The following is a 26,780-nucleotide window of genomic DNA, read 5'->3' as shown; positions in this document are numbered from 1 at the left end:
TGCCGAAGTTTCAGTCTTGGTCTGTTTTCGATTCCAGATTTAATTTCAGTTTCGGTTTTGGTTCCGTTTTTGATATCGCATTCGGTTCCAGTTTTAGTTCAGTTTCGATCTTGGTTTTGTTTCTACATTCGGTTTTGTTCCCGGTTTCGGTTCCGCTGTCAATTATGGTTCGAATTTGATTCAGCTTTTAGTTTCAGGTTCAGATTTAGTTTTGGTTTGGTTTACTTAGTTTATGGTTCCGGTTCGGTTTCGATCCCCCTTTTGGTTCCGGTTGCGTATTCCATCTATATTTCAGTTTATATTTGATATAGGCTTGGACTTTGACTTGAGTTCTGGATATGGTTTAGGTTTCTGTTTTGAATTGAGTACTGTATTCGGTTCAGGTTTCTATCCCCGTTTGGCTCTCATTTCATTACAGGCTTTAGTTCAATTTTAGTTTCGGCTTCAGGTTTTGGTTTCTGTTTCTGACTGGGTTTCAGCTTTGATTTGGTTCCAGTTTTAGTTTTAGATTCCGCAGCCATTTTCCTCCATTTCCTTCGGGTTCGATTACGGCTTCGGTTTTAATTCTGGTTTCAGATATGGATTCCGTTGAGGTTTTGAATCTGATCCCATTTCCAGTTTCAGTTTTGGATTTGGTTAAGGTTTCAATTTCCTTTTCTGTCCCGTTTCACGGTTTTTGTTGCGGTTACCCTGAGTACTTTACGCATATCAGCATAATGCCATTATCACTGAGACGTGTAGTAAGATTGCTTAAGTTTCACATTCGCAAGAACTCATTGTCAATATGTCACCTAATTATTTCTTCATCCACACGCTTACCAGTTAGGGGAATATCTTATAACGGTTTTGAAGAAGTTTGTAAGAGTAAGGCCGTCGCAAAGACGAAATTCTCTGTAGGAAATTTTGCTGACATAGCTGGTAAATAATTTCACGCCAATCACAATTTTGATAGCACAGTTTGAATTGCATTCATTTAATGCTAGCGTAGAACGTCATTATGGTCTATAAGGTGAAGTTCCGAAATGGATCGAACATCTATGTGAAAGCTTATGCAGATGACGTGGCTTATCCTAATATAGGCCTGTGATGGTTTCTAATGCATGCTTTTGAATTCCAAAATCTTTATTAGTCGAGATAGCGGAGAACTGTCTTAATAAGAGACAGAACGAGTTCTGATTGTGCCTCCTGTGCAGTGCTTTCAACTCAGACTTTTACTATTGTGATGTCCTACGAAATTTCAATTTTATCATTTTTATTTGACTATGAGCTTTGCCTGTTATAGATTCAAGTCGTTAGCTACACGCATCGACGAAATGTGTAAACAATTGAACAATAGCGAACAGCGAATATTTGCTGGCGCTGTTCAAGTTTCGTTAACTACCTAATTGATAAATCAACAATTGTTGCAGCAACAAGGAAGACAAATAAAGACAAATTAAATGGGGTTACACTGAAGAGGAACGCATACTCCTCAGGGAAACGCGAGTCACTCTAGCTCAACTTCGATCGGGATACTGTAACAGGTTAAACTCTTACCTATCCAGAATCAACCCAGACATACAAAATGTATGCCCCGCTATCAATGTGTCCCCACATGACACCAACCATCTCTTTCATTGTAATGTGGAACCAACGCCTCTAACACCCCTTTCATTATGGTCCACCCCTGTTGAAACAGCAAGTCTCCTTGGACTCCCATTAGAGGATATTGATGACAATTTTTGGTCGGTCGCACCTATTAGGTGAGGCGAAGCACTGCTACAACAACAACAACAAATAAAGTAAATGCAGTTGTGATGTCAAATCAAATGAAAGCACTTACATTTGTAAATTATTTATAGTTATTATTTTATGAAATTCTTAACTACACTTTTGTTGCAATATCTTCAGGCATCGCGTGTAAATTCAGAATCATTTTGTCACTTAAAATAAATTATTTGCCAATTTTGTAATTTCTTGCATTCTTCGCGCTACATTTTGCTTTAATACTACATGCCAGCGTGCTCTTGCGTAAATATAAGTATTTGAAATTCCTTTCATATGAAGCACTCATTTTGATATGCAAACACACGAAATGCATCTACAGCAGCGAGCAAAGAAAATCAGTGGCAATTTTACAACATTCATTATTTTCTTTTTTGTATTTTTGATACTTTAAGAAAAAACTTCTATGAAATTTGTACCTGAAACTATGCAAAACTAATTTCAAAAACTTTTTCGAAAAAACTCAAAAAAACTTTACGAAAATTTCGAATTTTGTGAATTTCTTAGAGTATGCAGTTTTGCAGCCCAATCAATTTTAGTCTAGCAAAATACAAGATACAGGTCTATCAAAATTCGCATGGAGTTTTGAAGTTTTTTTTTTTGAGAGATGTTTTACATTTTCTTCCGTATGAAGGGCGAGCATTATTTTTTATGGAAGAAAATCTGAAACACCCTTCGAAAAAAAGTTCTCGAAAGTCAATACGAATTTTGAAAGATCTATAACTTGTACTTTGTTTGACTAAAATTATTTGGGCTACAAAACTGCATATTCATAGAATCTTAGCGAACCCTAAGAAATAAGCTCGAAATTTTCTCAAGTTTTCGAACTTTCTTGAAAATGGGTTTGAGGTTGGTTTGAATAAGAACCCGGTTTTAAGATTCGCGCATAGTTTCAGTTATAAAATTTATAGTTTTTGCCTGAATTTTAAAAAATAATAATATGAAGTTCGAAATTTTCGTTAAATTATCTCGAATTTCCGAATTTTTTTTTTTGAACATTTTTTTGAAATTGGTTTACATAGCTCGAGTTGGAAAATTTATGAAAGATTTTTCATAAATTATCGAAATCACAAAAGGAATAATTGTAATCAAGAAAGCTGATAAACATTGCTACTGCTTTTTTCGTGTTCGCTGCTGTATATTTGCATATAAATGAATATATTTGGCAAAATTTCGCAAATTAATTGAGTATAATATCATATATAATAATTAACGCCAACACGGATTAAATTATTTTTGTTGCAAAAAGTAGCAAACCGTTATGTGTATATGCTATTTTATTTCGTGGTTTTTTAGGTCAAGTAAATTTTTTAATGTAGTGCATAAATTTCTCACTTTTCATATAAAATCTACAAAAAATAAGTTTTTTGTTTTAAATGTGCTTTTTATTTTTTCAATTTATCTTAAACATTTTTAAAAGTATTGCTTTAATCGACTACTAGAGTATCCAGCCGACTTTTTTCTGCCCAATAATATTCCACCCTGCATTGTATCTACTCTCCCAGTAAACAGAGGCCCTTTTTTTAGCCCTCCCCTATTTTCTTCATCTCCCGCCATTCTCTTGCTTCCCCTCTTTTCTTATTTCCCCACGCACTCCTCTACCTCATCCTCACCCTCTCTCTATTATCTTTCTTTCCTCTCTCTTGTAAATCTAAAGCATCCTCAAGTCCACTTGAACACCCACATACAATTTCATCAAAATCGATCCAGTCCTTTAGGAGGAGTTCAGTCACAAACACATGTACAGAAGATATATATTTATTAAGACAGGTCGGTCCCTGGTCTACTTCCCGGAAAGAAAGGTTTCTCAAATAATGAGCTAGTCACGGAAGTACCAATATAGAATTTCAAGCAAAGCGCACCGTACGCTATATTATTTACAAAAAGGTCGGACTATGCCTATCACCCCCTGAGGCCAAAAGAACTGAGTACATTTTCGCTTTATTCGATGGTGTGGTTTAGTCGTGATGCTCCGACCCTGTATAGATCTTCACATTTATATATAGAGATACTTGACTATAAACAACAACCCATAGCGCTATAACTAATCGAAAGTATTTAGACACATCTAATTTTAACAAATAACTTAATTAAACACAAAAAAGCACACTATAAATTTTTATAGATTCCAGCAGCACATACCTAAAATTCTTTAGTTAAATTTACGATATAATTTTAAATTTAGCAGTAAAACACATAAACAAATCGCCCACAATTTTGCATATCTCCTCCATGCGCTTGTTGTTGTTGTATGTACTTTTTGCCCGCGTAAATTGTCTCTCCTGCATTTGCTTACGTAAGTTTTGCTACAATTTTGGATATTTTCAATTAAACTAAACTCAAATTAAACAAAAAAAAACATAAAATATAAACGAGTTAATAATACACATTTTGTAAACAAAAGAAATATTTCTAAATTAAAATTCGCGCAGATGAAGTGGTAATATAACATTGGAATTTCTGCAATGCCAAGGTAAACAGAAAAGAATAAATTATGAGCTACTTTTAGTTGCGTGAATCAGCGACATTTTTCTAAATAGAGCATAGTCGCCTGATGTACTGTCTACGAGGGCGGGGAAGCGGAGTGATGAGCTGAGGACGCTATTTCTTCAATGCTCTTGTGCTAATGAGAACCAATTAAGTCTGCTTTTTGTTATTTTCCACAAGAAACTTTACGTGTGTGAAGTAAAATAGAAACATTTTGTTGCATCTTTTGTATATACAGAGATTTCAGCGAAGAAATGCGTTAGTTACGCAGCCTATGAAACCTGTCGATGGCACTCTTAATTAAAATATCGTAACATTTAGGATTTCAATAAGGTTATTTTTATTTTATTTACTAGCAGACCCGGCAGACGTTGTTCTGCCCTAAATTTGGTCTATCTGCATACATTTTAATAAGCTTTTTCCGTCTAACTCTGCCCTACCCCTCTACACTTTTTCCTAATCTTTTTATTCACTCCTCCCTCCGTCTTTTTCGCTTCATCTATCTCCATCTTCGTCCCATTCTATCTCTTTCTCAGTCTCCTTCTCTTTTTTCTCTTCTCTCAATTTTTTCTCATTCTTCTTCATCTCTTATTGCCAGTCCCAGAGGGTGGAATGAATTTTGTTCCAGTCCCATTCCGAGTCTCAGTCCCAGACCCACTCCGAGTCTCAGTCTGTCCCAGTCCTTGTCCTAATCCCAGTCCCAGTCCGTCTCTGTTATACTTCCTGGAAAAAAGCATCGTAAATACTAATATAGGCAAATTTATATACGAAATTTCAGGCAAATCGAATAGGACGTATGTAAATAGGTATGTGGGTATTATTAATTCTTGTCTTTATTTCGGCTTCGCATGCATATTTATCAGTTTTGCCAGGTTGATGCGACTAAATCGAATATCACAATGAACTTTAGAGCTCCCAGCAACAGCTTTTATTTGATATCCATAATACACACACATACTAGGGGTATCCGGGTCCACGTTTTGGCCTACATCTCTAGACCCTAGTCTACCAGCGGCATAAAACTTACTCTGTACTAAAGCACTCATCAACAGCTTCAATTTGATACCCACAATGTAAAAAACATTGTCTAGGCGTTCACGGGCCCACGTTTGGCCTATATCTCCTGACCCTAGTTACCCAGGGGTATGAAAAATATCCTCTACTAAATCACTCATCTTATCCATATTGTATAAACACATTTTGGGCTATATCTCGAGGCCCTAGCCTCTCCTATAGCACTCATCAATAGCTTTCATTTGATATCCATATTGTATAAACACATTCTAGGCGTACCCGGGTCCACGTTTTGATCTCAACACCCTAGGCACGTAGAGAAAAAAAAGTAGACGTTGGCCGATGCTCACAAAATTTGATGAGAATCGGTTCAGCCGTTTCGGAGGAGTTAAGCCTCTAACACCGTGACACAAGAATTTTATATATTAGATTTGTTGCAGATACACAATGACAAACAAATTGGAATTTACTGTAGCCGTTCGCACAATGAAAATAAAACATAAAACTTGGTTGAACTAAAAATGCAAAATAGCTTGAAACTCGATATATGATATATATGACCAATTAACGAAATATTATTGGACAAGGCCGAATAGTTTCGGCGTTGCAACTATTTAAAAAGCCTGTTCCCAGCACGGAAAAACAACCCACAAATAATCCCGAAATAGATCCAATACAGTTCTAAAAACTATGCCGAAAACAATTTCGAATTTGCAAAATAGCGACGAAAACAATCCCGAATTCTTTCGTAGCTAGTCAGAAAATGATCCGGAGATAATTCCGAAATTATCCAAAAATTTATTTTGGAATTAAAAAAAAAAATAATAAATAAATGTAAGGCGCGATAACCTCCGAAGAGATCTAAGGCCGAGCTTCTCTTCCAATTTGCGTCGTGCTCCTCTTGATACAAATTGGCCGGACGGGACCTACATGTTTTATGCCGACTCCGAACGGCATCTGCAAGGCAGATGAGTTTTCACTGAGAGCTTTTCATGGCAGAAATACAATCGGAGCGCTTGCCAGACACTGCCGAGGGGCGACCCCGCTTAGCAAAATTTTCTTCTAATTGAAAAATCTTATTTCTAAAATTTTGATGTTGCTTTGCCCGGGAGTTGAACCCAGGGCATACGGTGTGATAGGCGGAGCACGCTACCATCACACCACGGTGGCCGCCATTTATTTTGGAATTACCTTGAAAATAATAACGAATGGCTTTGAAATAAAAGTTCTGCCAAGTCTTCAAAACAATTTCAAAATAGTCCTTAAATTATTTCGAAAGTCATCCCAAAGATTTCCTGAAATAATTTCGAAATTCTTCTTTAAACGATCATTAAATTGCCTCGAAATTATTCCCAAAAAAATTTCATAACTATCCCGTAATTGTCCAACAAAAATTTTAAATCGTATCGAAACACTAAAGAACAAAATAATCACCCTGAAATCACACCGCATACAATACTGAAAAATATTAAAATGCTACCCCTTGATAATCTCAATATCCCAAGATCAATCCTAAATTAACCCGAAACACTATCGAATTGATCACGAAAACAATCCACAAATATCTTGAAATGATTCCGGAATCGTCCGAAGTGATTCTTAGGTAGCCTCGAATTAATCCGAGAACAATCCCGAAATGATCCATATACATTCTTGAACTGATTTGATATGGTCGCCGAAGCCTCGAAATGATATCGAAGACAATTCCGAAACTTTACCGAAATTGCAAGATTAATGAGCAAGGTCAGTTTAGTTGCGCCTGCATATTGTAAATTGATCGTAAAATCGAAACTGGACCAATGCCCGAATTTGAGGTCCTTCATATCACAATAGCAACTGACGCCCAGAATATTTCACTAAGTAACTGAGAGGTATCGATAAATTGCAAAACTTTTCCGAAAAAATTCGCAAATTCGACAAAATTTTACGAAAATTTTGATATTTTTATATATCTTTTTCGAGTATACAGCCCAATTAGTTTTGGAGCAAACCAACTTCTGTCATAAATGTGAACAAAGATAAACATTTCCTGTGAAATTTAGCTTTGATAGCTTGCTATGTACATACAAGTGTTGCTCCTCTGACTGGGTAGTTGGAAAGGACGCGTTCATATATAAATTACTATACTTATATTTAGGTTACCTTATGAAGTAAATTTTTCCACAACATATTAAGTGCATTTACATACCTGAAACGAAAAGAAGAAAGATTTTTGTTACTGCCAAGTTAGTTATAAATTTTTTTTTAATATTTTTTTTCCGAAGGTTGTTTTACATTTGGCTGTCCCTGTTCGGCCGGAAAATATTGTACAAAAATTTTCGAAATTGTTAGTATTTTCTTTTTTTATATTTTTGTTTTTTTTTTTTGCTGTTTTCTTAATTTTACTTCGTTCTGTACAATACATTTTTTTCCAGACGATTGGCCTCTACCTCGAGATTTTTCTCCATATAAGGTGTGAGAAAGTTTTTTTATATGGAAGAAACCCTGAAATATCCCTAAAAAAGTCAGGGAGCCGTTTTAATAGTTTTTTTTTCTCGAAATTTGTCGAAACTCTCGATAAAAAAATTGTCTTAGGTGTAAATTTATGGCATCTAGGGGATTCCCATAGCATTTTTATGACGAATCAAGCATTCTTTTTCGGACTTTTTTCAAATAATCCACAAATATAAGTAAAATCCGTATTTTTAATTTTTTAAGAACAAATAAAAGTCCGGACCTATAACTATGGAACGGTTCATCCAAATAAAACGAATTATTAAAAATAAAAGTCCGGTTTTACCATTTCTTTTGAACTGAAAAACTAAAAGTGCGGAAATAATGCTTTTAAGGATTTTTTTTATTAAAAGGAATAACTGTTGGGGTTGAAGAAAAACATAAAAAAAACTTATACGAATTTCGAGACACCTCTAAGTTGAACATTGTTAGACAAAAATTGATTGAGCTAAGGCGGAATTTCGATTTAGAAAAGTTATATGAAAACTCAGGAAATTTACGAACATTTTCTCATTTAATGATAAGCGCAAATGCAAAAAAAAATTAAATTTGCGGCTTTTAACACTTTTTCTCTCATATAGAACTAACCCTTCATTAGCTACTTAGCAGCAAACAACAGGTAGATATGTATATAATTTCAGCTTTAGAAAGTGTTGGTAAAAAAAGAAAAAGAAAAGATTTACTAACAAAGAATTTTAGAAACATACAAAAAAAGATGGAAAGCAAATAAGACATTTTTATAATTCACAAGTCCACTATAGTCAGGCATTTCTGTTTAAGGACATATGTTCGAAGAAAATGAAAAACTCAGAAAACTCTTTAATGGCATTTGAGAGCGCTAACGCATTGAAAGTGTGCTACTTTAAAAGACTAGCTAAGATTGTTGTTTTGTGTGTATGTGTGGGCGCACATATGAGGCTATGACCTTAACATTGTTTATATAAACAACTGCGGAGGTCCTTTAGGTTGTGCGCAAGTCAAAGAATAAGAGAAATGGCTAAATAGAGCGTTTTCAACAGAATCACGTAACTGACATTAATAAGACGATTTTCCGAAACTTTTCATAAGTAGAACCTATTAATTTTTAGATAGAAGTTGGATTCGAAAAGTTCAATGAATAGAATTTGAGAGAAACGTGTACCCTAAAATATTCAATTAGCTGTATATAAAAAAAAAAATTATTTTTTGTTGGCTTTTTGGCCTTTGGTTTGTAAAATGTTTGTAAAATGTCGAGCTTACGGCCATACCATATTAAATAACACAAACATTTTTTTTATTTATATGTGTTATATATTCCCGTTCTTTTATTTGTCGATATTTCGACTTCAATTCGAAGTGACTTCTAATTGAAGTCGAAATATCGATAAATAAAAGAACGACACACACATAACACATATAACTAAAAAGTTTTTGTGTGTTATTTAATATTGTATGGCCTCGAGCACGACATTTTACAAACATAAAAAAAATGTTTGGCTCATTTAAGCCACACAACAAATGCTGGATATGCGGTTTTCATTCTCGCCGATAATAAGTTTGTGTGTGTAGTATTCATTCCAGTAAACACTAAAAAGTCAACTATAAATAGCTATGCTTACACAAAAGACTAGCAAGGTTATACGCCTAAAAGTAGACAATAATAAAAGCGTATTGTGTACGCATTCAGCTGGTATGTTTTCATCTATTTTTATTCAGAAACAATATAAACTAATGATAACGCTGTGACCTAATCAAAAGAGATGCACGTTATAAGTATGCGTATATATGCTTGTATATCTATACAATCATATGTGCATAAGGTTATGACATACATGCGTACATATGCTTATACTGAACTGATTTCCTGCTGATGACAAAAGGAATTTCAATGTATTTTTAGCAAAACTAGAAATTATCTTAATAAATAAGTGTTGGTAGTTGGCGCGTATTGAATGTGGCTTATCGTAGTTTTATAAAATAAAATAAATGTAAGGCGCGACAACCTCCGAAGAGATCTAAGGCCGAGCTTCTCTTCCAATTTGCGCCATGCTCCTCTTGATTTTCCCTACAAATTGGCCGGACGGGACCTACATGTTTTATGCCGACTCCGAACGGCATCTGCAAGGCAGATGAGTTTTCACTGAGGGCCTTTCATGGCAGAAATACACCCGAACGCTTGCCAAACACTGCCGAGGGGCGACCCCGCTTAGAAAAATTTTCTTCTAATTGAAAAACCTAATTGCTAAAATTTTGATGTTGCTTTGCCCGGGGTGTGAACCCAGGGCATACGGTGTGGTAGGCGGAGCACGCTGCCATCACATCACGGCGGCCGCCCGTAGTAGTTTTATAGTATGTCATAAATGTCTATTTACTGAGTTGACAATTATTATATAAACTTTTTTGAAAATCATGTGTAGATTTTTTCATCATTTTAATGGCCTATACTCAGCATTTCGACTTTTAAGTATTTCAATTTCTAGCGTTAATAAGTACGTGGGAGTTTTTCCCTAAAGGAAATAAATGACGCATGCTTAGATATGGTATTCTTGACATGGGTTGCGCATAGCAAAATATTTAAGTAAAGCTAGGACTTCCAGATCCTAGCAAAGTGTTCTCCACGATCTTACTGTCCCGAATTGAAGAGGCGGTGTATCGAACTCTAAGAGAAAATCAGTTTGGCTTTAGACAAAACCGATCCTGTGTTGATCTAATAAATACCGTCCGAATCATTGTTGAACAATGCTGTGAATACAGAACATCAGCTTATTTACTTTTTATCGACTTTAAAAAGGCTTTTGATAGTCTCGACAGGAAATATATTTGGGAAATACTACGAAAACGAGGGATGCCCAATAAAATAATCAACATTATAAAGGCAATGTATGCCGAATTTAAGTGCCGGGTCAGTCACGATGGGCGCCTCTCAGAACCCTTCGAAATTAAAAGCGGGGTGCGACAGGGATGCATACTCTCCCCGCTCTTGTTTATCTTGGCATTAGACGAGATTATGAGGAACGCAGAAAATGGTGGACACGGTGTACAGTGGACGCCTTTCACTCAGCTAGGGGATTTAGAATATGCAGACGATGTCTGTCTGCTAAGCCACAGAAGTACTGACCTTCAACACAATTTAGAAGCTGTCAACACACATGCAAAGGAGGCCGGACTAAGCATCAATACAGCGAAAACCAAAGTCATAAGATGCGGCTATAGTATTTCATCAAGGCCATTGACGCTTACGGTTGACGAAAATGAAATCGAAGGTGTAGAGTCCGTTGTTTATCTTGGTAGTATTGTCTCAAATAAGAGCGGTGCAGATGAGGACGTTCAGTCTCGCATAAACAAAGCAAGAATGGTTTTTGGGCAACTGGCAAACGTGTGGAGGTCCAGCCAAATATCTTTAAAAACGAAGCTTCGACTGTTTAATTCGAATGTTAAATCAGTACTGTTTTATGCTTGCGAGACGTGGAAAAGCTCAACTTCAATTCAGAAACGTCTACAAGTTTTTATTAATAAATGTCTGCGCCGAATCCTGAAAATTCGATGGCCGGAAAGAATTTCAAATGACGACTTATGGTCTAGAACAAATCAACCTAAGGCTACCACAGAAATAACCAAGCGTAAATGGTCGTGGATTGGTCACACTCTCAGAAGACCTCCAGTAAATATAGCCAGACAAGCATTGCGATGGAATCCACAAGGAAGCCGACGACCTGGTGCACCTGCGAAAACTTGGCGCAGAACTGTGGATAAAGAACTCGAAGACGCAGGATATACGTGGAATGACATCACAAGAACTGCACCTAACAGAATAAGATTTAAGTCGGTGGTCGAGGCCCTATGCTCCAATAGGAGTTGAGGAGGATGATGATGATGATGAGGACTTCCAGAGGCTTAAATGTATCTTAAAGGCTCCAAATGATTTACTGTCACAATAATAATGTGGGTGAAAAATACATTGTTTTTTATTGCGTCTGGGAAAACGGAAACGTATGGAAAATATTTTGTTTTTGTGTTTAAGCTATCATAATGTTAGGGGCTAGTAAGTAAAAAGTGGCAGAAGAAATGTGCAGAACGCGTTTGATAAAGGAAATTTTACTTAGACATCAATTGCAAAGCGAGTAGCGGGGCATTCATATGGCTGAGTGGTTAAAGGCCTTTACACTAGTAATAAAGATTGAATGCTGCAGATTCGCGTTCAATACTCAGCTCCCGATAAGCTAGCTGATGAAGAAGTGAAATTTAGAAACATGTCCTAGTAACCATCGCCGTTTATAAAGTTTGCAATTTTCCTCTGATATTTTTCAGTAATATCAATAGGAAAATCTTTTAATTTAGTATTAAAGGTAATGTCTGCTTATAACATATTTGGTAGACAAGATACAAATTGCTACTGCCTTTATTGCAGATGCGATGATGTGTGTAAATTGACTCATTATATTTTATTTGGGAACAAACAGACAATGCTTTTGGCACACACCAAGGCTTTTCTATCTTTTTTAGTAGCTCCATATTTTTTATGCAGTTAAGTATACAAAATAATAATGGCTATACATTGACCATCAAAGTGTATATGCATTACATAAACTACTATTTTTTTTGGAAAACGAGAATCTCGGTGAAACCTTTGATAACATTACGAAATTGCCTCATGATGATTACGTTGGCGGTTTTCGAAATGATACCATCGCAATATGCCAGTAAATGCTTCTTTCTTTCTTTCCAGTTTCTCTTAGAAAGACATAATAATTGAATATTCAATTATTATAAGCCGTTGTTAAGCTCATGAATTCTTAATAATAAGTATAAATTGAACACACCACTAAACAAACAAACGAAAACGAGATATACTAAAAGAATGTCCTTATTTGTCCGGGAAATGCGGTGCCCAAATTTCTGAATTTTGTTTTTTGCTGTTTTTCTTCATTAAACTTCAATCTGAATAATCAGGGATGTCATGGAATTCGATTGTTTTCGGAATGGGACTTGAAACGAATGAATATTGCTGCAATGAATCCAAAACCTTTTGGTTTGGTAGTTGAATTATGTTTCTTTTTGGCCTATAAATCTAGTTTGAAAAACAAATAAAAAATTTCATAAATCATAACAGAAATATTTATGGGTTTCAAATCCGATTCCGACAACTATCGGATGCCATGACACCCCTGAATAATTTTTTCGCACAAATAGAAAATTTAATTCTACAGCTATATATTGTTCGTTGGTGTATGGAGTTCGCAGTCCGTTTTTCGAAGTTAGCTTTAAAAATATAGATATAGGCTTTCGAAGTTCGAAATTCTACATTTCGAAATTAAATTTTTTTGTTAACGCGTTCAGCAAATTGAAAAAGTAAAAATGTGGGCGTGGTCCGCTTTTTTTCCCTTATTTGAAGGGCTGCATTTTTTTTTTGAGAAATTTAGTATAACAGCTGTTATACGAGGTGAAAAGTCAGACTCTGACTTCTGCCTTTTCATCATAACAGCTGTTATACTAAATTTCTCAAAAAAAGAATTCAACCCTTCAAATAAGGGAAAAGAGCGGACCACGCCCACATTTTTACTTTTTCAATTTGCTGAACGCGTTAACAAAAAAATTTAATTTCGAAATGTAGAATTTCGAACTTCGAAAGCCTATATCTATATTTTTAAAGCTAACTTCGAAAAACGGAGATAGTACTTTGTTTACAAGCCTCAATCTCTACAAAAAAGTGGGCTTTGTCCAATACTCAGAAAAAAGTTGATTTTGTCGCATAGTGTTATTATTATAAATACGAAACAACAGGTTTGACTCACTTATTTACTCTGACTTCCCCTATTCTTGATATTTGGCATATCCTTATTAACTTTTCAATGCAAACCCTGCAATTTTTCCTCTAAAAATATCATGAGTTTCAGGTCTAAGTATAATAAGAATCAGGTAAAATAACAGTTGCAATAAATATTAAAAAGTGCTATAACTTCTTTGTTTATTATTTTAGTAATATAGTTTCATTTCAAAGCAACATTTTCTTGAATTTTTAAGTACTTTCGTTTGGTAAGGAAAAAAGGATACTTTGGCGGGGGTGAACCTTTGTTAGCTGACCTAATCATGTGAAAACGACTTCATAGCTTAAAATGACATTAAATGGAAATGTGAAGCTTCTCATGGCCAAAATAATGACATATCAGTTTTAAAAAACGGACGTCAAATAACCAAGTTACAACGAAAAAACCTTTTCGGCTGTATTTCGAAGGATTAAAAAAATAAAAAAAATTTTTCCGAAACCCTTTCAACATAGTCTTTAAATTTAGGGGCGGACATTGGCAACTTTTTTTTCGACCCAGTCTATTACGCAACCGTTACATTGAAGGTATCACAAAAGCTTTTCTTTTCCTCCAACGCGTTTCGATAAATTTTTTGCATTTTCGTTAGGGATATTTTGAGATAAACAAGATAGAAAAAATGTATAGAAAGGTATAGGAGGAAAAGAGAAAAATTGATTTTCTGTTTAAGGTACTGGCCGAATAGAGCTCTAATAAGCACAGGCAAACTTAACGTTGATTCAAAATAAAAAGAAAATCAGCTCTTTTTTCAATTAAAAAGTAAGCAGGTTATTAAGGATAGTCTTTAGCGCTGCCTATTTCTTAGATAACAATACTTTTTACTTAATTTAATGCTAATTTAAATAAATATTAAAGTTTACACAGCATAAAAACATGAACGAGCAAAAGTCAAAAGCTCTGCCTACACACTGTCTTTTAATTAAATCAGCCACTCCGTAAAAGGACACACTTGTCTGCTTGGTAATCAGATTGCAGAGCCAGCAGTTAGCTACGGCGGCATATACTCCTATTTAAATAAGCCCGTATAGACGTGCTACAGACTAACATAGCACATACAAATTTTGAGGATACAGGATGTGAAAACACAAGCAAACAGTATTGTTTTTGTTTTTGTGTATACATTTTGACACCTTTTTTACTGGCAAATGTCAACAAATTGCAGTTTTTGGGGCGCACTTTCAACGATGTGCTGTGTAGCGTACATTCGCCGTTTTTAAAATAGCGATATCTACCGCATACGTTCAAGCCCCTACATATAGGCTTTTATATTTGTTTAAAAGCTGAATGGTTTTTTTTCCACTACTTTTAAAGGCCTACGGAAAGCAACGACACCCAAAATGGAGGACAGTTGAAAGGCAGTCGAAATTAGTGGAGCGCGATTGTAATTACTGGTAAAGTGGATTCGCCACGGATAGGTGAGGTTGACAATTGGGTTTGGAGAAGCTATGTATTGCCCCTTGAATCCGTAATATCACATCACATCACATTACTTCATGTTATAGGATTTCATATAACTCATCATATGATAAGACATCAATTACCATTAATAAAGTTAAAATTTTAATTAAATGAATTTTAGCAAATTCTACTTCATACAAATTGATATCGCATCACAGCAGACATATCACAACATTTTATGTGGCAAAATATCACATCATATTTATTTATGTTATAAAAATTCATATCATATGACGCATTTTCATGAGATATCAATTCCCATTAATGATTTCTTAAAATAAAAGAATTTAGCATAATCTAATTCATACAATTTGATATCACATCATTAGCTGGAATATCACAACATTACATTCATCATAATATGCTTTATGTTTCAAAATTTCGTATCATATCACACCTCATATGATCTATTCTTTTAATTGATCACAGAAAATATCAAAATTTGTATCGTTTGTATATTCCTGATATACTGTTCGACACGATTTCATATCACATCATATCAGAGCTTTCCATATAAAATTAGACACAAATGAATTTTCTTAGTAATGTATTTTGTATCTTGCACACACATTATACCGAGGAATAATATATTACATATTTATCATATAAAAATTAAATTCATATGATAATCTTACACATAGCATTCGAACGTCTCAAAACATATGATTTATAAGCACCCATTATATGATAGCATAATCTACATTATCTTATTAAGCTGCTGGATTAAATATACTGGCCTGAGAAAATTAAAAAGTAGCACACCACTAACTTAAAGATAATCACCGTCTTTATATCCTCGAAGGTATAGCGCGTCAAGTTATTGTATCACGTCATAGTCATATGAAGGGTGTAGAATAAAAAAATAAGTTTAAAATATTTTCGAAAACCAAAAATTTTCCCTCTCTTTTTGCATATTGTAAGTAAATAAACAAATTAATAAAAAAAAATTCAGAAACCCAACAAAATAATTAACAAAACAAAAAAATCACAACGACAACCAAATTTTATCTCGTAATTTCGCGGGCTGGTCATGAAGGCAAAAATAGAGACAAAGATTAATATGTCAAAAATATTTTACTTAGTCATAAACAGAAAAAAACGAAAATAGAAAACAAATAAAAACAGAAAAATTCTGGCATGTGAATGTGTGACGTAACGAGCACTTGTTGGTCTATGTGACTACTTGGGCGGCGGGCTGGCAATTATTCTCTATACGCTGACTGACTGGCGTATTGACGAAATACAAATATTTCGTATGAATGGCCAACAAAATGAGCTCGTAAATGTGTAGTGAATCAGCGGACAAAGAGTCAGTCATTGTGATTCCTTGTCATCGCAGAATCTCAATTGTATGCGTACTTATTTTTGTGAGCACACAAAGAATTAATAAAAATGTATATTTTGAAAAATTTGTAAAATTTTATTTTTAGCTGGATATCATGTGAACGTTTTGTGGATAATTTTAAGTACGTACAAGTGTATGTATTACATATATATGTAAAGCACCAATTTTTGACGAAAACTAGAAATTGCAAATTTTTTTAAATGTTATTTTAATACTTTTCCTTGTTATTGTTTTTCCATGACATTCACATTCAAATTTGCGCGAAGGTGAAGTTCAACAAAATATTACTATATATAAATATAGCGTGGAATATTTCAATTTCTTAAGAAAATATGAATTTTCAGTTATGAACAAAAAATATCACCATTAACCGCTAAATTCTGTCAGTGCTATTTTTAAAATTATTTAAAGTTAGTTTTAAAGTGACGCTTAAATTTATTGTTCTAATTGATCTAATGATTTGACCAAAATTTAAGACACCAGGGCAAAGTCTTTATACCTAGGAATTAATGAAAGATCCTGATTTTTTAAGTTGGTAGTGGACCACCAATGGATCGCAGTTAACACTCGAGTCCCATTAAATTTATTTTATAAGCTACTTTCTTCTATTGATTTGACATCCAAGATGATGGATTGAATTTTACTTGCTTTGCTTGTTTTGGCTCACTCAATAGGTAGCCCTGGGATTAATGTATTTCTTAAATTCCCATCTGTTAGACGCAAATTTTAACATAAGGGCTTATGGCGACTTAACAGTTTTATGTGACTTCATTTTAGTTGTTATGATGATGAGGATGTGATATGATAAGTTATGTTAAAGTTATCTACAATACTGAATTAATATATATGACCGGCGGAAAGGAAGATCGCTATACCTCTGGCGTCAATTCGAAAACACCCTAAGTCAAAATGTGTTTAGAATTTGTTAGAAGAACATGTTATCTCAGAACTTGATTCAATAGCAGCCTTTATCAGATGGAATTGACTCTATGATGAGATATGACACTTTTGAAACAGATTTTGGGGTAAATAAAATGTCAGTATAAGGAGTTTAAAAGAATATGCGTGAGTTCTAAGTCCACGTGAAGTTCAATGTGTAAATATATAGGAGTACGTCTGGAAACTAGTTTTTTTAAGCAGAGCTCCCAGAGGTAACGTTACCAGAGAGAAATAGTTCCAGGTTTTTGGAGAAGAGGTTCGTAGGCTTGTTACTCCAATTCAAGATATTCTTTTATTACCGGTTAGTTGGCGAAAGCAATTGTTAGTACTTATTTTCAGCTTGTTATCGACGGCTTACAGGTTTGTCATCGCTGATAACAAATTTATAACTCTCCGAAAACAAACCGATACATTTTCGAAAACAAATCGATAACTTTTTATGAAATATCGATAACTAATCGATATATTTCCGATAACCTATCGGTAACTTTTTGATAAAACATCGCTCACTTTTTGATAACAGATCGAAGCTTTTAATTGACAAATAAAAATTTATAAATTTATAAATTTGTGATAAATAAACGATAACTTTTCAATAACGAATACATAATTTGTCGATACAAAAGCGGTTATGTATTGGTAATTTTTGTTATCGAAGGCAAGTTTATAACATATCGATAACTTGTTTATACCACTTCGATAACACACCTACTATAAAACGATAATTTGACCGTTAGAAATGGAGGAAGAAGAAGAAAAACGTGAAAACAGACAGAAGGCTTTCATTACCCAGCAGAAAATATAGAGATGTAGTGAAAGAAGCTAACAGAGATGGGTAAATAAAGTGTCAGATTATTAAGAGACCAAAAAATCAGCAAGATATGAAGAGAAAGCGAGAGTGACAGTAAGAACAAAAGTAAGCAAGATCAGCGTTGCGGGAGAGAGTGGATATATAGCGTAAGAGCGTGCTAAGTGTGAGATGGAAAGGAAGACTTTATATTGAATTCGTATACGCTCGAGCCAGAAGGTTGGAAAACCAACGAGTATTTTATAAAAAATAGCAACCTTATTATTTTGTACACAACTGTTTGCGCTATTCTAGAATATACATGCGCCAGTTTATGTCAAATCATTGTGAGAGTGAGAGCTCCAACCAATGTAAGGTGAAGGTTGTACATATTTTTGACAGCGTTCAATCACCGCAACGGAATGTTTACATTCAATTTTATGATGCGAAATAAAATTTTTACAAACATTTACACGCCGAATTTACAATTTTAGCATAGGAAATTGGAAATTTTGACCACCCACCCAAATGCAAATATGCACAAAATATAAATAAATCGACGAAAATTTCAACTACACATTACATCTATTTATAGTTGACCAGAAGTGGAATATGGCACACATATATTTTGGTATGTGAATGAGTGTACTTTTATTTGAAGTAGTTTGATTTTTGTGTATTATTTTTTAAGTTATGCGGGGACTTTCTGGTGGAAGGATAGTTAATAATTGTGCATGATGCATGTTTTTGGAAATACACGAGGAATGGATGATGAATTTACGGTGAGATGATTACAGTGGTTTAATGCTCTCATTAAGCCGTATTTTTGTTCTGACACGAAACGGTCAGAAAGTAGCTGACGCGGGTCTGAAAGGAAAATATTTTTTGTAACAACACTATTTTCCGATATACTTGGTATAGATCAATAAGGGTCCCGCACCAATCGCCATACCCTCGTATACAATTTTTGTCTCACTCAACTAAGCAAACTAATTTCGAGTTCCCTCATTTCAGCATAGTAAAATAAATTTGAATTGTGGGTAACAAACTTAAATACTTACTGAAAAAAAGTTCAACAATGACCTTAGCTTTATTATGTGATTGATGTGATTTCGTTTGCTTTTATGAAATACAGCAAATATTTTCTTCTGTGCAGTGATTGCAGTTGACGTTTGTGCTTACCATTTTTCAAATTCGACGTTTTTTGTGTTAGAGTTTTCGATTATTCTTTTGCAAACCAATTTCCATAATTAACGACCCTTATGCAAGTTATACGAGCGCCAAGGTAAGTATGCATGTGTGTGTGTATGTGCATATATTAATACGAAAGAAGCAAATGATTTAATGTCACTCCGCCTTTGGTATACTTAATTTTTCAATATATCCTTGGCAATTGGTTAATATCAGAGATAAAAGTTTGAGTATGGTATAAGTTATTGTGATCACGTGTGTTTGGGTATTACGTGGGTATTATTTGTTGAGTTTTCTAATTAATTACTATTACACGTGGCTTCATTTTGTGGCTGCTTTCGAAAGCTTAATAAAAAATCATTTTAATTTGTACACGCATATTACTTTAGTAAGAGTTATTTATTTCTTGTGATTAAGCAGGAAATAAGAAAAGTACCAAAGGTGAGAATAAATATACATGCAAATGTAATCATGATTGTATTTACTCAAATCTTTTTTTCGAGTACAGTGGACCCTCGGTTAATGAACGCCCCGCATAACGAACATTTCGCATAACGAATAATTTTTTTGGGAAAAAAGTTTCGCTTTACGAACGAAGTCTCGCATAACAACCTAAACAGGGGAAACCCCGAATTCACATTATTGGGCTGTCTGCGTTTAGCTTTTGCTTCATAGTTCAGAATTTTGTTTTATTTTAGTGCAGAATTGTTCGTAAAATTAACAAGACGTGTTGAAACATACAAATTTTTTATTTTTAATTTTGCTTTTATAAAAATTGCAAAATAACTAACATAAAATGCCCTCAAAAAAAAATTCGGAAAAGGAGAAAAATACAAGGACCAAAATAACTATTGAAATGAAACTCAAGATCATTCAAAAACATAAAGGAGGTTTGGGTGTGGCTGATTTAGGACGTGCGTTCAACTTGTCGAAATCAACGATTTCTACTATCCTCAAGAATCAGGACAAGCTTGAGGTGCTAAACGCTTCAAAGGGAGTATCAAGAGTTTCTTCGCAACGACCACAAATTCTCGATGATGTTGAAAGATTGCTTTTGATATGGATTAACGAAAAGCAAATGCAAGCTGACACAATTTCGCAGAATATAATTTGTGAGAAGGCTAAAACGATATTCACTACTCTGATTGAAAAGTCGCCAGGAACATCAACAGCAAGAAGGGAAGACTTCAAAGCAAGTAAGGGGTGGTTCGAGAATTTCAAAAAACGTACTGGTATTCATAGCGTTATAAGGCATGGTGAAGCAGCAAGCTCAGACGCTAAGGCTGCCGAGAGTTATGTAGGCGAATTCAAGAAGCTTGTGGATACTGAGGGTTACTTGCCCCAGCAGGTGTTTAATTGCGACGAAACGGGTCTTTTTTGGAAAAAGATGCCCAAGCGAACTTACATAACAGTAGAGGAGAAAGCAATGCCCGGCCATAAGCCAATGAAAGACCGCCTTACTCTGCTTTTTTGTTCCAATGCAAGTGGCGACTTGAAAATAAAACCGCTACTTGTCTATCATTCAGAGAATCCACGTGCCTTCAAAAAGCATAATGTTGACAAGAGTAAGCTAAATGTCATGTGGAAGTCGAACAGTAAAGCTTGGGTGACACGTGTTCTTTTTACTGAGTGGATCAATAATGTTTTTGGCCCCTCTGTGCTGAAATATTTGATTGAGATGGATTTGCCTCTTCGTGTCCTGCTTATTATGGATAACGCTCCTTCACATCCACCAAGTTTACAAGATGAACTCATTGAAGAGTTTAAATTCATCAAAATTCACTTTTTGCCACCTAATACAACCCCATTGCTTCAGCCCATGGATCAGCAAGTGATTTCTAACTTCAAGAAGCTTTACACAAAAGAACTTTTCCAGCATTGCTTTGACGTGACTGAAAAAACAAATCTTACTCTAAAAGAGTTTTGGAAAGATCACTTCCACACTGTTGCCTGTCTCAAAATTATTGATAAGGCATGGAAAGGCGTTACTAAGAGAACACTCGAATCTTCCTGGAAAAATCTTTGGCCCGACCGCTTTGCCGAATGCACATTTGAAGGACTCGACGCAGTATCTACGGATCCAATAACCAACGAAATAATATTTTTGGCTGACCGTATTGGGCTAGAGATGGATGGAAATGACATCGCTGAACTTGTGGCAGAGCACAGTGAAGATCTGACTACCGACGAGCTTATAGAATTGCAATGTGATTTACAACAAGATGTTAAGAAGCAAACTTTATCAGACGAGGAGATAACCGAAGAACAGCAACCGTCTAGTGCAATCAGAGAAATGCTCAAAGCATGGGAGTTTGTGGCATCATACGTTAAAAAGCATCACCCCAGTCAGACAGCGGCAGTACGTGCAACAGAATTATTCAACGATAATGCTGTGTCCCATTTTGAACAAATTTTGAAGGGACGTCAGAAACAAACGACTCTAGACAGTTTTTTGCTTAATGTAGATTAATAATGCTAGGTACTAGGTTTCTTTCAATAAAAATTCAAATTGAAACATATAAGACTGTATTTTTTTTCGACCTGGAACGCATTATTTTAGTTTACATTGATTCTTATAGGAATAATGGTTTTGCTTAACGAACGTTTTGCATAACGAGCAAGATGCTAGAACCAATTGTGTACGTTAACCGAGGGTCCACTGTACTTAGATTTCGGATTAGAAACATGACATTTATAAAGTTTTGCTTTACTGTATTTGTTATAATTTCCAATCGTAACTTACGATTTTATTTTTTTTAAATGGATTTTGACATGAAATCAGATGATGCGTTATAGTAGCTATATGTGATGTTATGTGATATGGTATGATAGTATGTGCTAGTCGTACTATTATGCGGTAGGATGCAATGCGATATTATATAACTGCCTATAACAGCGTAAAAGTGTTTTGTTTTATCATATAAAATTATCTAACCAAGACGTGTTATGAGGTGGAATATATGATACCAAATTATGATACATCGGTCTTTATATATGAAGCGTGTTCATATTATGATCAGACGTATCAAGACGTATGTGATATATCAGCTTACTATATCGTGTTAGTCATTTGCAATATGATGCTAGATGATACGATATTACATATATGATATATCATAAGAGCGATTTGTTGCATGATATTACATTTGTTTCCGGATTTGCTATTATATATATCAGCCTATGTATGGAATTTGCTGTCTGAGATGACATGATGCGATTTGAAATTTGCTATGGAGACTTGACGATTTGCTATGAACTGAAATATTCATATATGACGTAATTTAATACGATGCGATATGACATACTATACTATGTATGTATAGTATATACTAATGCAAGGGAACTGCTTTGTTATATGACATTTGCTGATTGAGATGACATGATGCACTATCGTATGATTTATGAGAATAACTATAATATGCAATTTTACGGCATATTATTATGAGTAATATTTATTATTATTTTATTTTTTACATTATGCGATTATGATATTAGATGAAATGATATGACAAACCAGTTAAGAATAGCATATTATATTATACGATAAGGTATGTTACATAATATTTGATGTATTTCTTTGCTAACTATTACAATTAAAACACTAGCTAGCTTACCGAATTGCATGGAAAGCATCAATAAAAAGTAATCGAGTTGAGTTGGCTAAGCGCTTTCAGTTGAAATTGCTTAGGTAATTGTCTACCCGATTGATAGTGTTGTATAGTGTTGCATATTCAAAAATAGGGCACTATTGTGAACGAGCGAATGAAATGAACATACGAATGTGCAGATAAACAAAAATAACAAAATAACAGCGTGGCGGCAGGGTGACATACATACAAACAAACACACGCATTTCATGTATTTTGTTTTTGTAATTTGCTGGTTGAGTGTCAAAAACATACTGCGCTAGAAGTAGAAATGTCATAGCAGCTAAAAAAAGTAACAATTAGCTGATAAACTTCCACCATCTGTATGGTTTTGGCATAATGAAACTGTTAAGATAGTTGAAGCGTTTTCTTCAAGCTCGCTTGGAAAAAAACACCTATTATACAATATATCACGCTATGAAATGGCATTACGTGGTATGATATATCTGGAAGGGTGTGACGCGTTATTGCAAGGTCGCTGAGAATAAACTGTGAAATGGAATCGTAGGATATAAAAGGACTTGATGCTGCAGAGCATAAAATGATATGATTCAATGTAATATATTGATATGATAGACACATCAATTGCACAGCTCTAGAAATTTTGTTCATTTTATATATTCCTCCTCGTAGTTTAAGGAACGTTCGCATATTTGAAAGTACAACGCATTATACGAATTATGGTGATAATGAGCCAATTACTAGATGAATGAAGCCTTGTAATACTTACTCTAATTTCATTAATTTTAATTTGAATATTGATAGGTTTAAAATAAATCTGTTTTTGTTATTTAATTAATAATTAGTTTAGCAAGTCTTCTAATATGCCAATTAGCCTGTAAGGATTGTATTCTGTAGATTGTATTAATAAAAATTTACGGTAAATTTACGATATCTACATGCATTGTCATTTCACATCAAGCCAACTCATATAATATTTGAAACCACTTCACGTGATTTTCATCATATCACGCCGCATTATTATATTTACAGTAGTTACGGCTTCCAATATCAATAGTTACGGTTTTCAAAATACAAATCACTTCATTGTCAATATATTTATTATATCATATCGCCTAACAAAATCACTAATGTCATATCATATCAACATTGAAATGATTTTCATTCATAGAATTATTCTTTGAAAATAAACCTCCTGTGAAAATTCCTTTCAAAATCTCTTCAAAGCCTTATGCTATTTGATTTGTAGAAAAGATTGTTAAGAAACTATGAACAATCAATTGTAGCTTGCCAGAAATAAAGACACGCCATATAATGCAATTCATTATTAAGTGTAATAACTAAGTAATTCAATTCAAAGTTTGCGTGTCAATCAATTTAAAATTCAAAATCGAATTCAAGTGCATAAATAGGTCGCTTTAATTAAAAAACTACACTACATACATATATGTACATGCAATAAAAAATCAAATATCACACATCGGCGCCGCCGCGTTATGCAATCTAAAGAGTTGGCGAATATTGGCACTCTAATTGGTTTTCTTGCAAAAGTCAGATATTATTAATATTTCATTAAGCTAATCAAATCATGCACCCACACATACATTCATACTTATGCATACATTGAACCACAGTAACGGGCGCGGCTTATCTCGTTTGTATAACGAAAGGAAATGAATCATAGAAGCAAGCAAACAAACATGCAAATTTCGTATGAAATATCACACTACAATTTTCGTTAAGCAAAGCAATCCATATACTGTCCATGTATGTGTATGTATTATTGTATTTTACTGCAGCAGCTCCAAGTGCAAGTTACGTGTCAACTTTTATAGGTACATCTTATACTGCCATATCATGCCTAACAAGCTAAACGCGCTCTTAAGCTGGCTGATGACAACAACAACACACACGATTATATTTGCAGATTTGCGGCATGGCCGGTGCCTTTGAAAATGCAATCAATAGTTGTGGCATAAACGATTCGCCTGTTATGATGACAGGCTAACTGGATGAAGGTACTTATATGCTCATATATCCGGTAGTTTAGGTGTACACACTAACCTGGGTCGATTTGTATGGACGAAAGTTAACCGATATCGCACTTAAAAGTTAACCGATATTTACTACACACCCACGCAAGTTACGTATAATTCCCCTACTCTACCAAATAAGGTCAATAGCTCGCCAAGTTATATAAGTGCAGAGTCAGCAGCAGACGATATTGACCAATTCATTTTAAAAATCACAAATAAACAAAAGTATTAATATCCGGTCTAAATTAAAGTTGCAAACTGGCAATTCTGGGAACTCTGCTATTTAACAAAATATTAAGTACACAGCTAGTTAATTCTACTTAGTAAGCAATAATATCATTCAGTTAGCAATAAGTATTAATATTATTATCAGCAAATTGTAAGTTTCATTATTGATGGTAATAAAGTGAAAGTTCAGTTTGATTCAGAGTTACACCCTAGTCAGTCGTGTTGATTTTCTTAAGCGTATTCTGCCTTTGGTTTATATATTCCTTTTTAAAAAGTCCCGCCGCGACTTAAGCAACGAATCTGGCGCAGTCGAAAGTCCTTTTAAAATAAAAAGGATCGGTTACGGAAAACGTTCCCCTTAAAATATATAATACTAATTAACACCCGTATACAATCCTGCGATTCCGTAGTCAACTCAGGAGTTGGCCGGACCCTCTAGGATATAAAATAAATAAAAACAAAATAAAACTTGCTATCAGCAACAAAAAGTGGCAGTGCAGTGATCACAATAAATTTGTAGAACACCACCCACAAAAGATTGAAATAAGTGGCAGTGCAGTGATCGCAATAAACTTGTAGAACACCACCCACAAAATATTGAAATAAGTGGCAGTGAAGTGAACGCAACAGGATTGCAGTGCACCACCCACAAATAGCGGACATAAATAAAAAGTGATAGTGCAATAAAAAAAAAAAATAGGCACAGCAAGGCAACGAGAATACGACTTAAGAAGGGTAATGGCTCAGGATCCAGCTCAACTAATAGATGTAAACCTGGTGGAAGAGCTGGCCAGGCGAGAACAGCAAATAGAGCAGCTTAGAAATGCCTATATTGAGTTGCAACAACAACGGCAACCTCAAAGACAGACAGCGGACCAACAACGAATTGATAGACTATTTAAAAGCATCAACCAACTTCCTATATTCACCGGCCAAGGCGATGTAACAGTGAATTCATTCTTCTGCAGTACGGAATATTTACTATCAACAATCAACGATGAAGAACTGAAGAAGGAGGCAGTAAGGACAATTTTTTATAAAACTGTTCAAGGCGAAGCAAAAAATGTCATCATTAACATACCTCAACCGGACAACTGGGGGATGATAAAGGACACATTAAAAATGAGGTTCAAACCTGACACGGAGCCGCATGAAATATACCGGAAAGTAACTAACCTGCGGGTAAATACGGTGAGTGAACTAGCGGTAGAATTACAAAATATAAAATATAAGGCAGATGAATTGATTGTGTATTATAGAGGAGGACAAGGTATCGACCTCACCAATATCGAAAGTTTGTTAGTAAATACGTCAAAAGAGATGACACAGGGTACCTTGTTAGATAAAATATACGAGTGTACACAATTAGGGGAGATAATAAAAATTATGAACCATAGAAGATTTGAGGATACATGCATACGACCAGAATACAGGAAAATAAATAGAAGAGATGAAAGGTCAAGCTACAGGGAATGGACAAGGAAGAATCTAAACACAGACCGATACGACTACCTAAAACCTCAATATACTACTGATAAAAATACAGGATATCACGACAAAACTTCAGGACAAATAAGACAGAATTTTAATCAAAATACTTATCACAGGCAAGCTAGCTCAGGGCAAAAC

At 34.6% G+C, this 26,780-nt stretch overlaps 2 protein-coding genes across 13 annotated transcripts in view; both read right to left on the bottom strand.

The window, feature by feature from the left end:
- LOC137253296 (phosphatase and actin regulator 1-like) overlaps positions 1–26,780 on the bottom strand; it is a 763,209-nt gene that overhangs the window by 121,129 nt on the left and 615,300 nt on the right. The gene's annotated exons all lie outside the window — the stretch shown is intronic.
- LOC137253298 (sericin-2-like) overlaps positions 7,353–26,780 on the bottom strand; it is a 114,273-nt gene continuing 94,845 nt past the window's right edge. The window contains exon 4 of the mRNA XM_067789978.1: positions 7,353–7,453. Coding sequence (XP_067646079.1) covers positions 7,446–7,453 — 8 coding nt within the window. The 3' untranslated portion in view covers positions 7,353–7,445. The remainder of the gene's footprint in view (positions 7,454–26,780) is intronic.

This window comes from Eurosta solidaginis, chromosome 5, assembly GCF_040869045.1.
Source record: "Eurosta solidaginis isolate ZX-2024a chromosome 5, ASM4086904v1, whole genome shotgun sequence".
NCBI lineage: Eukaryota > Metazoa > Arthropoda > Insecta > Diptera > Tephritidae > Eurosta > Eurosta solidaginis.
Note: the sequence above shows the minus strand (reverse complement) of the source record. Positions and strands in the feature narration are given on the sequence as shown.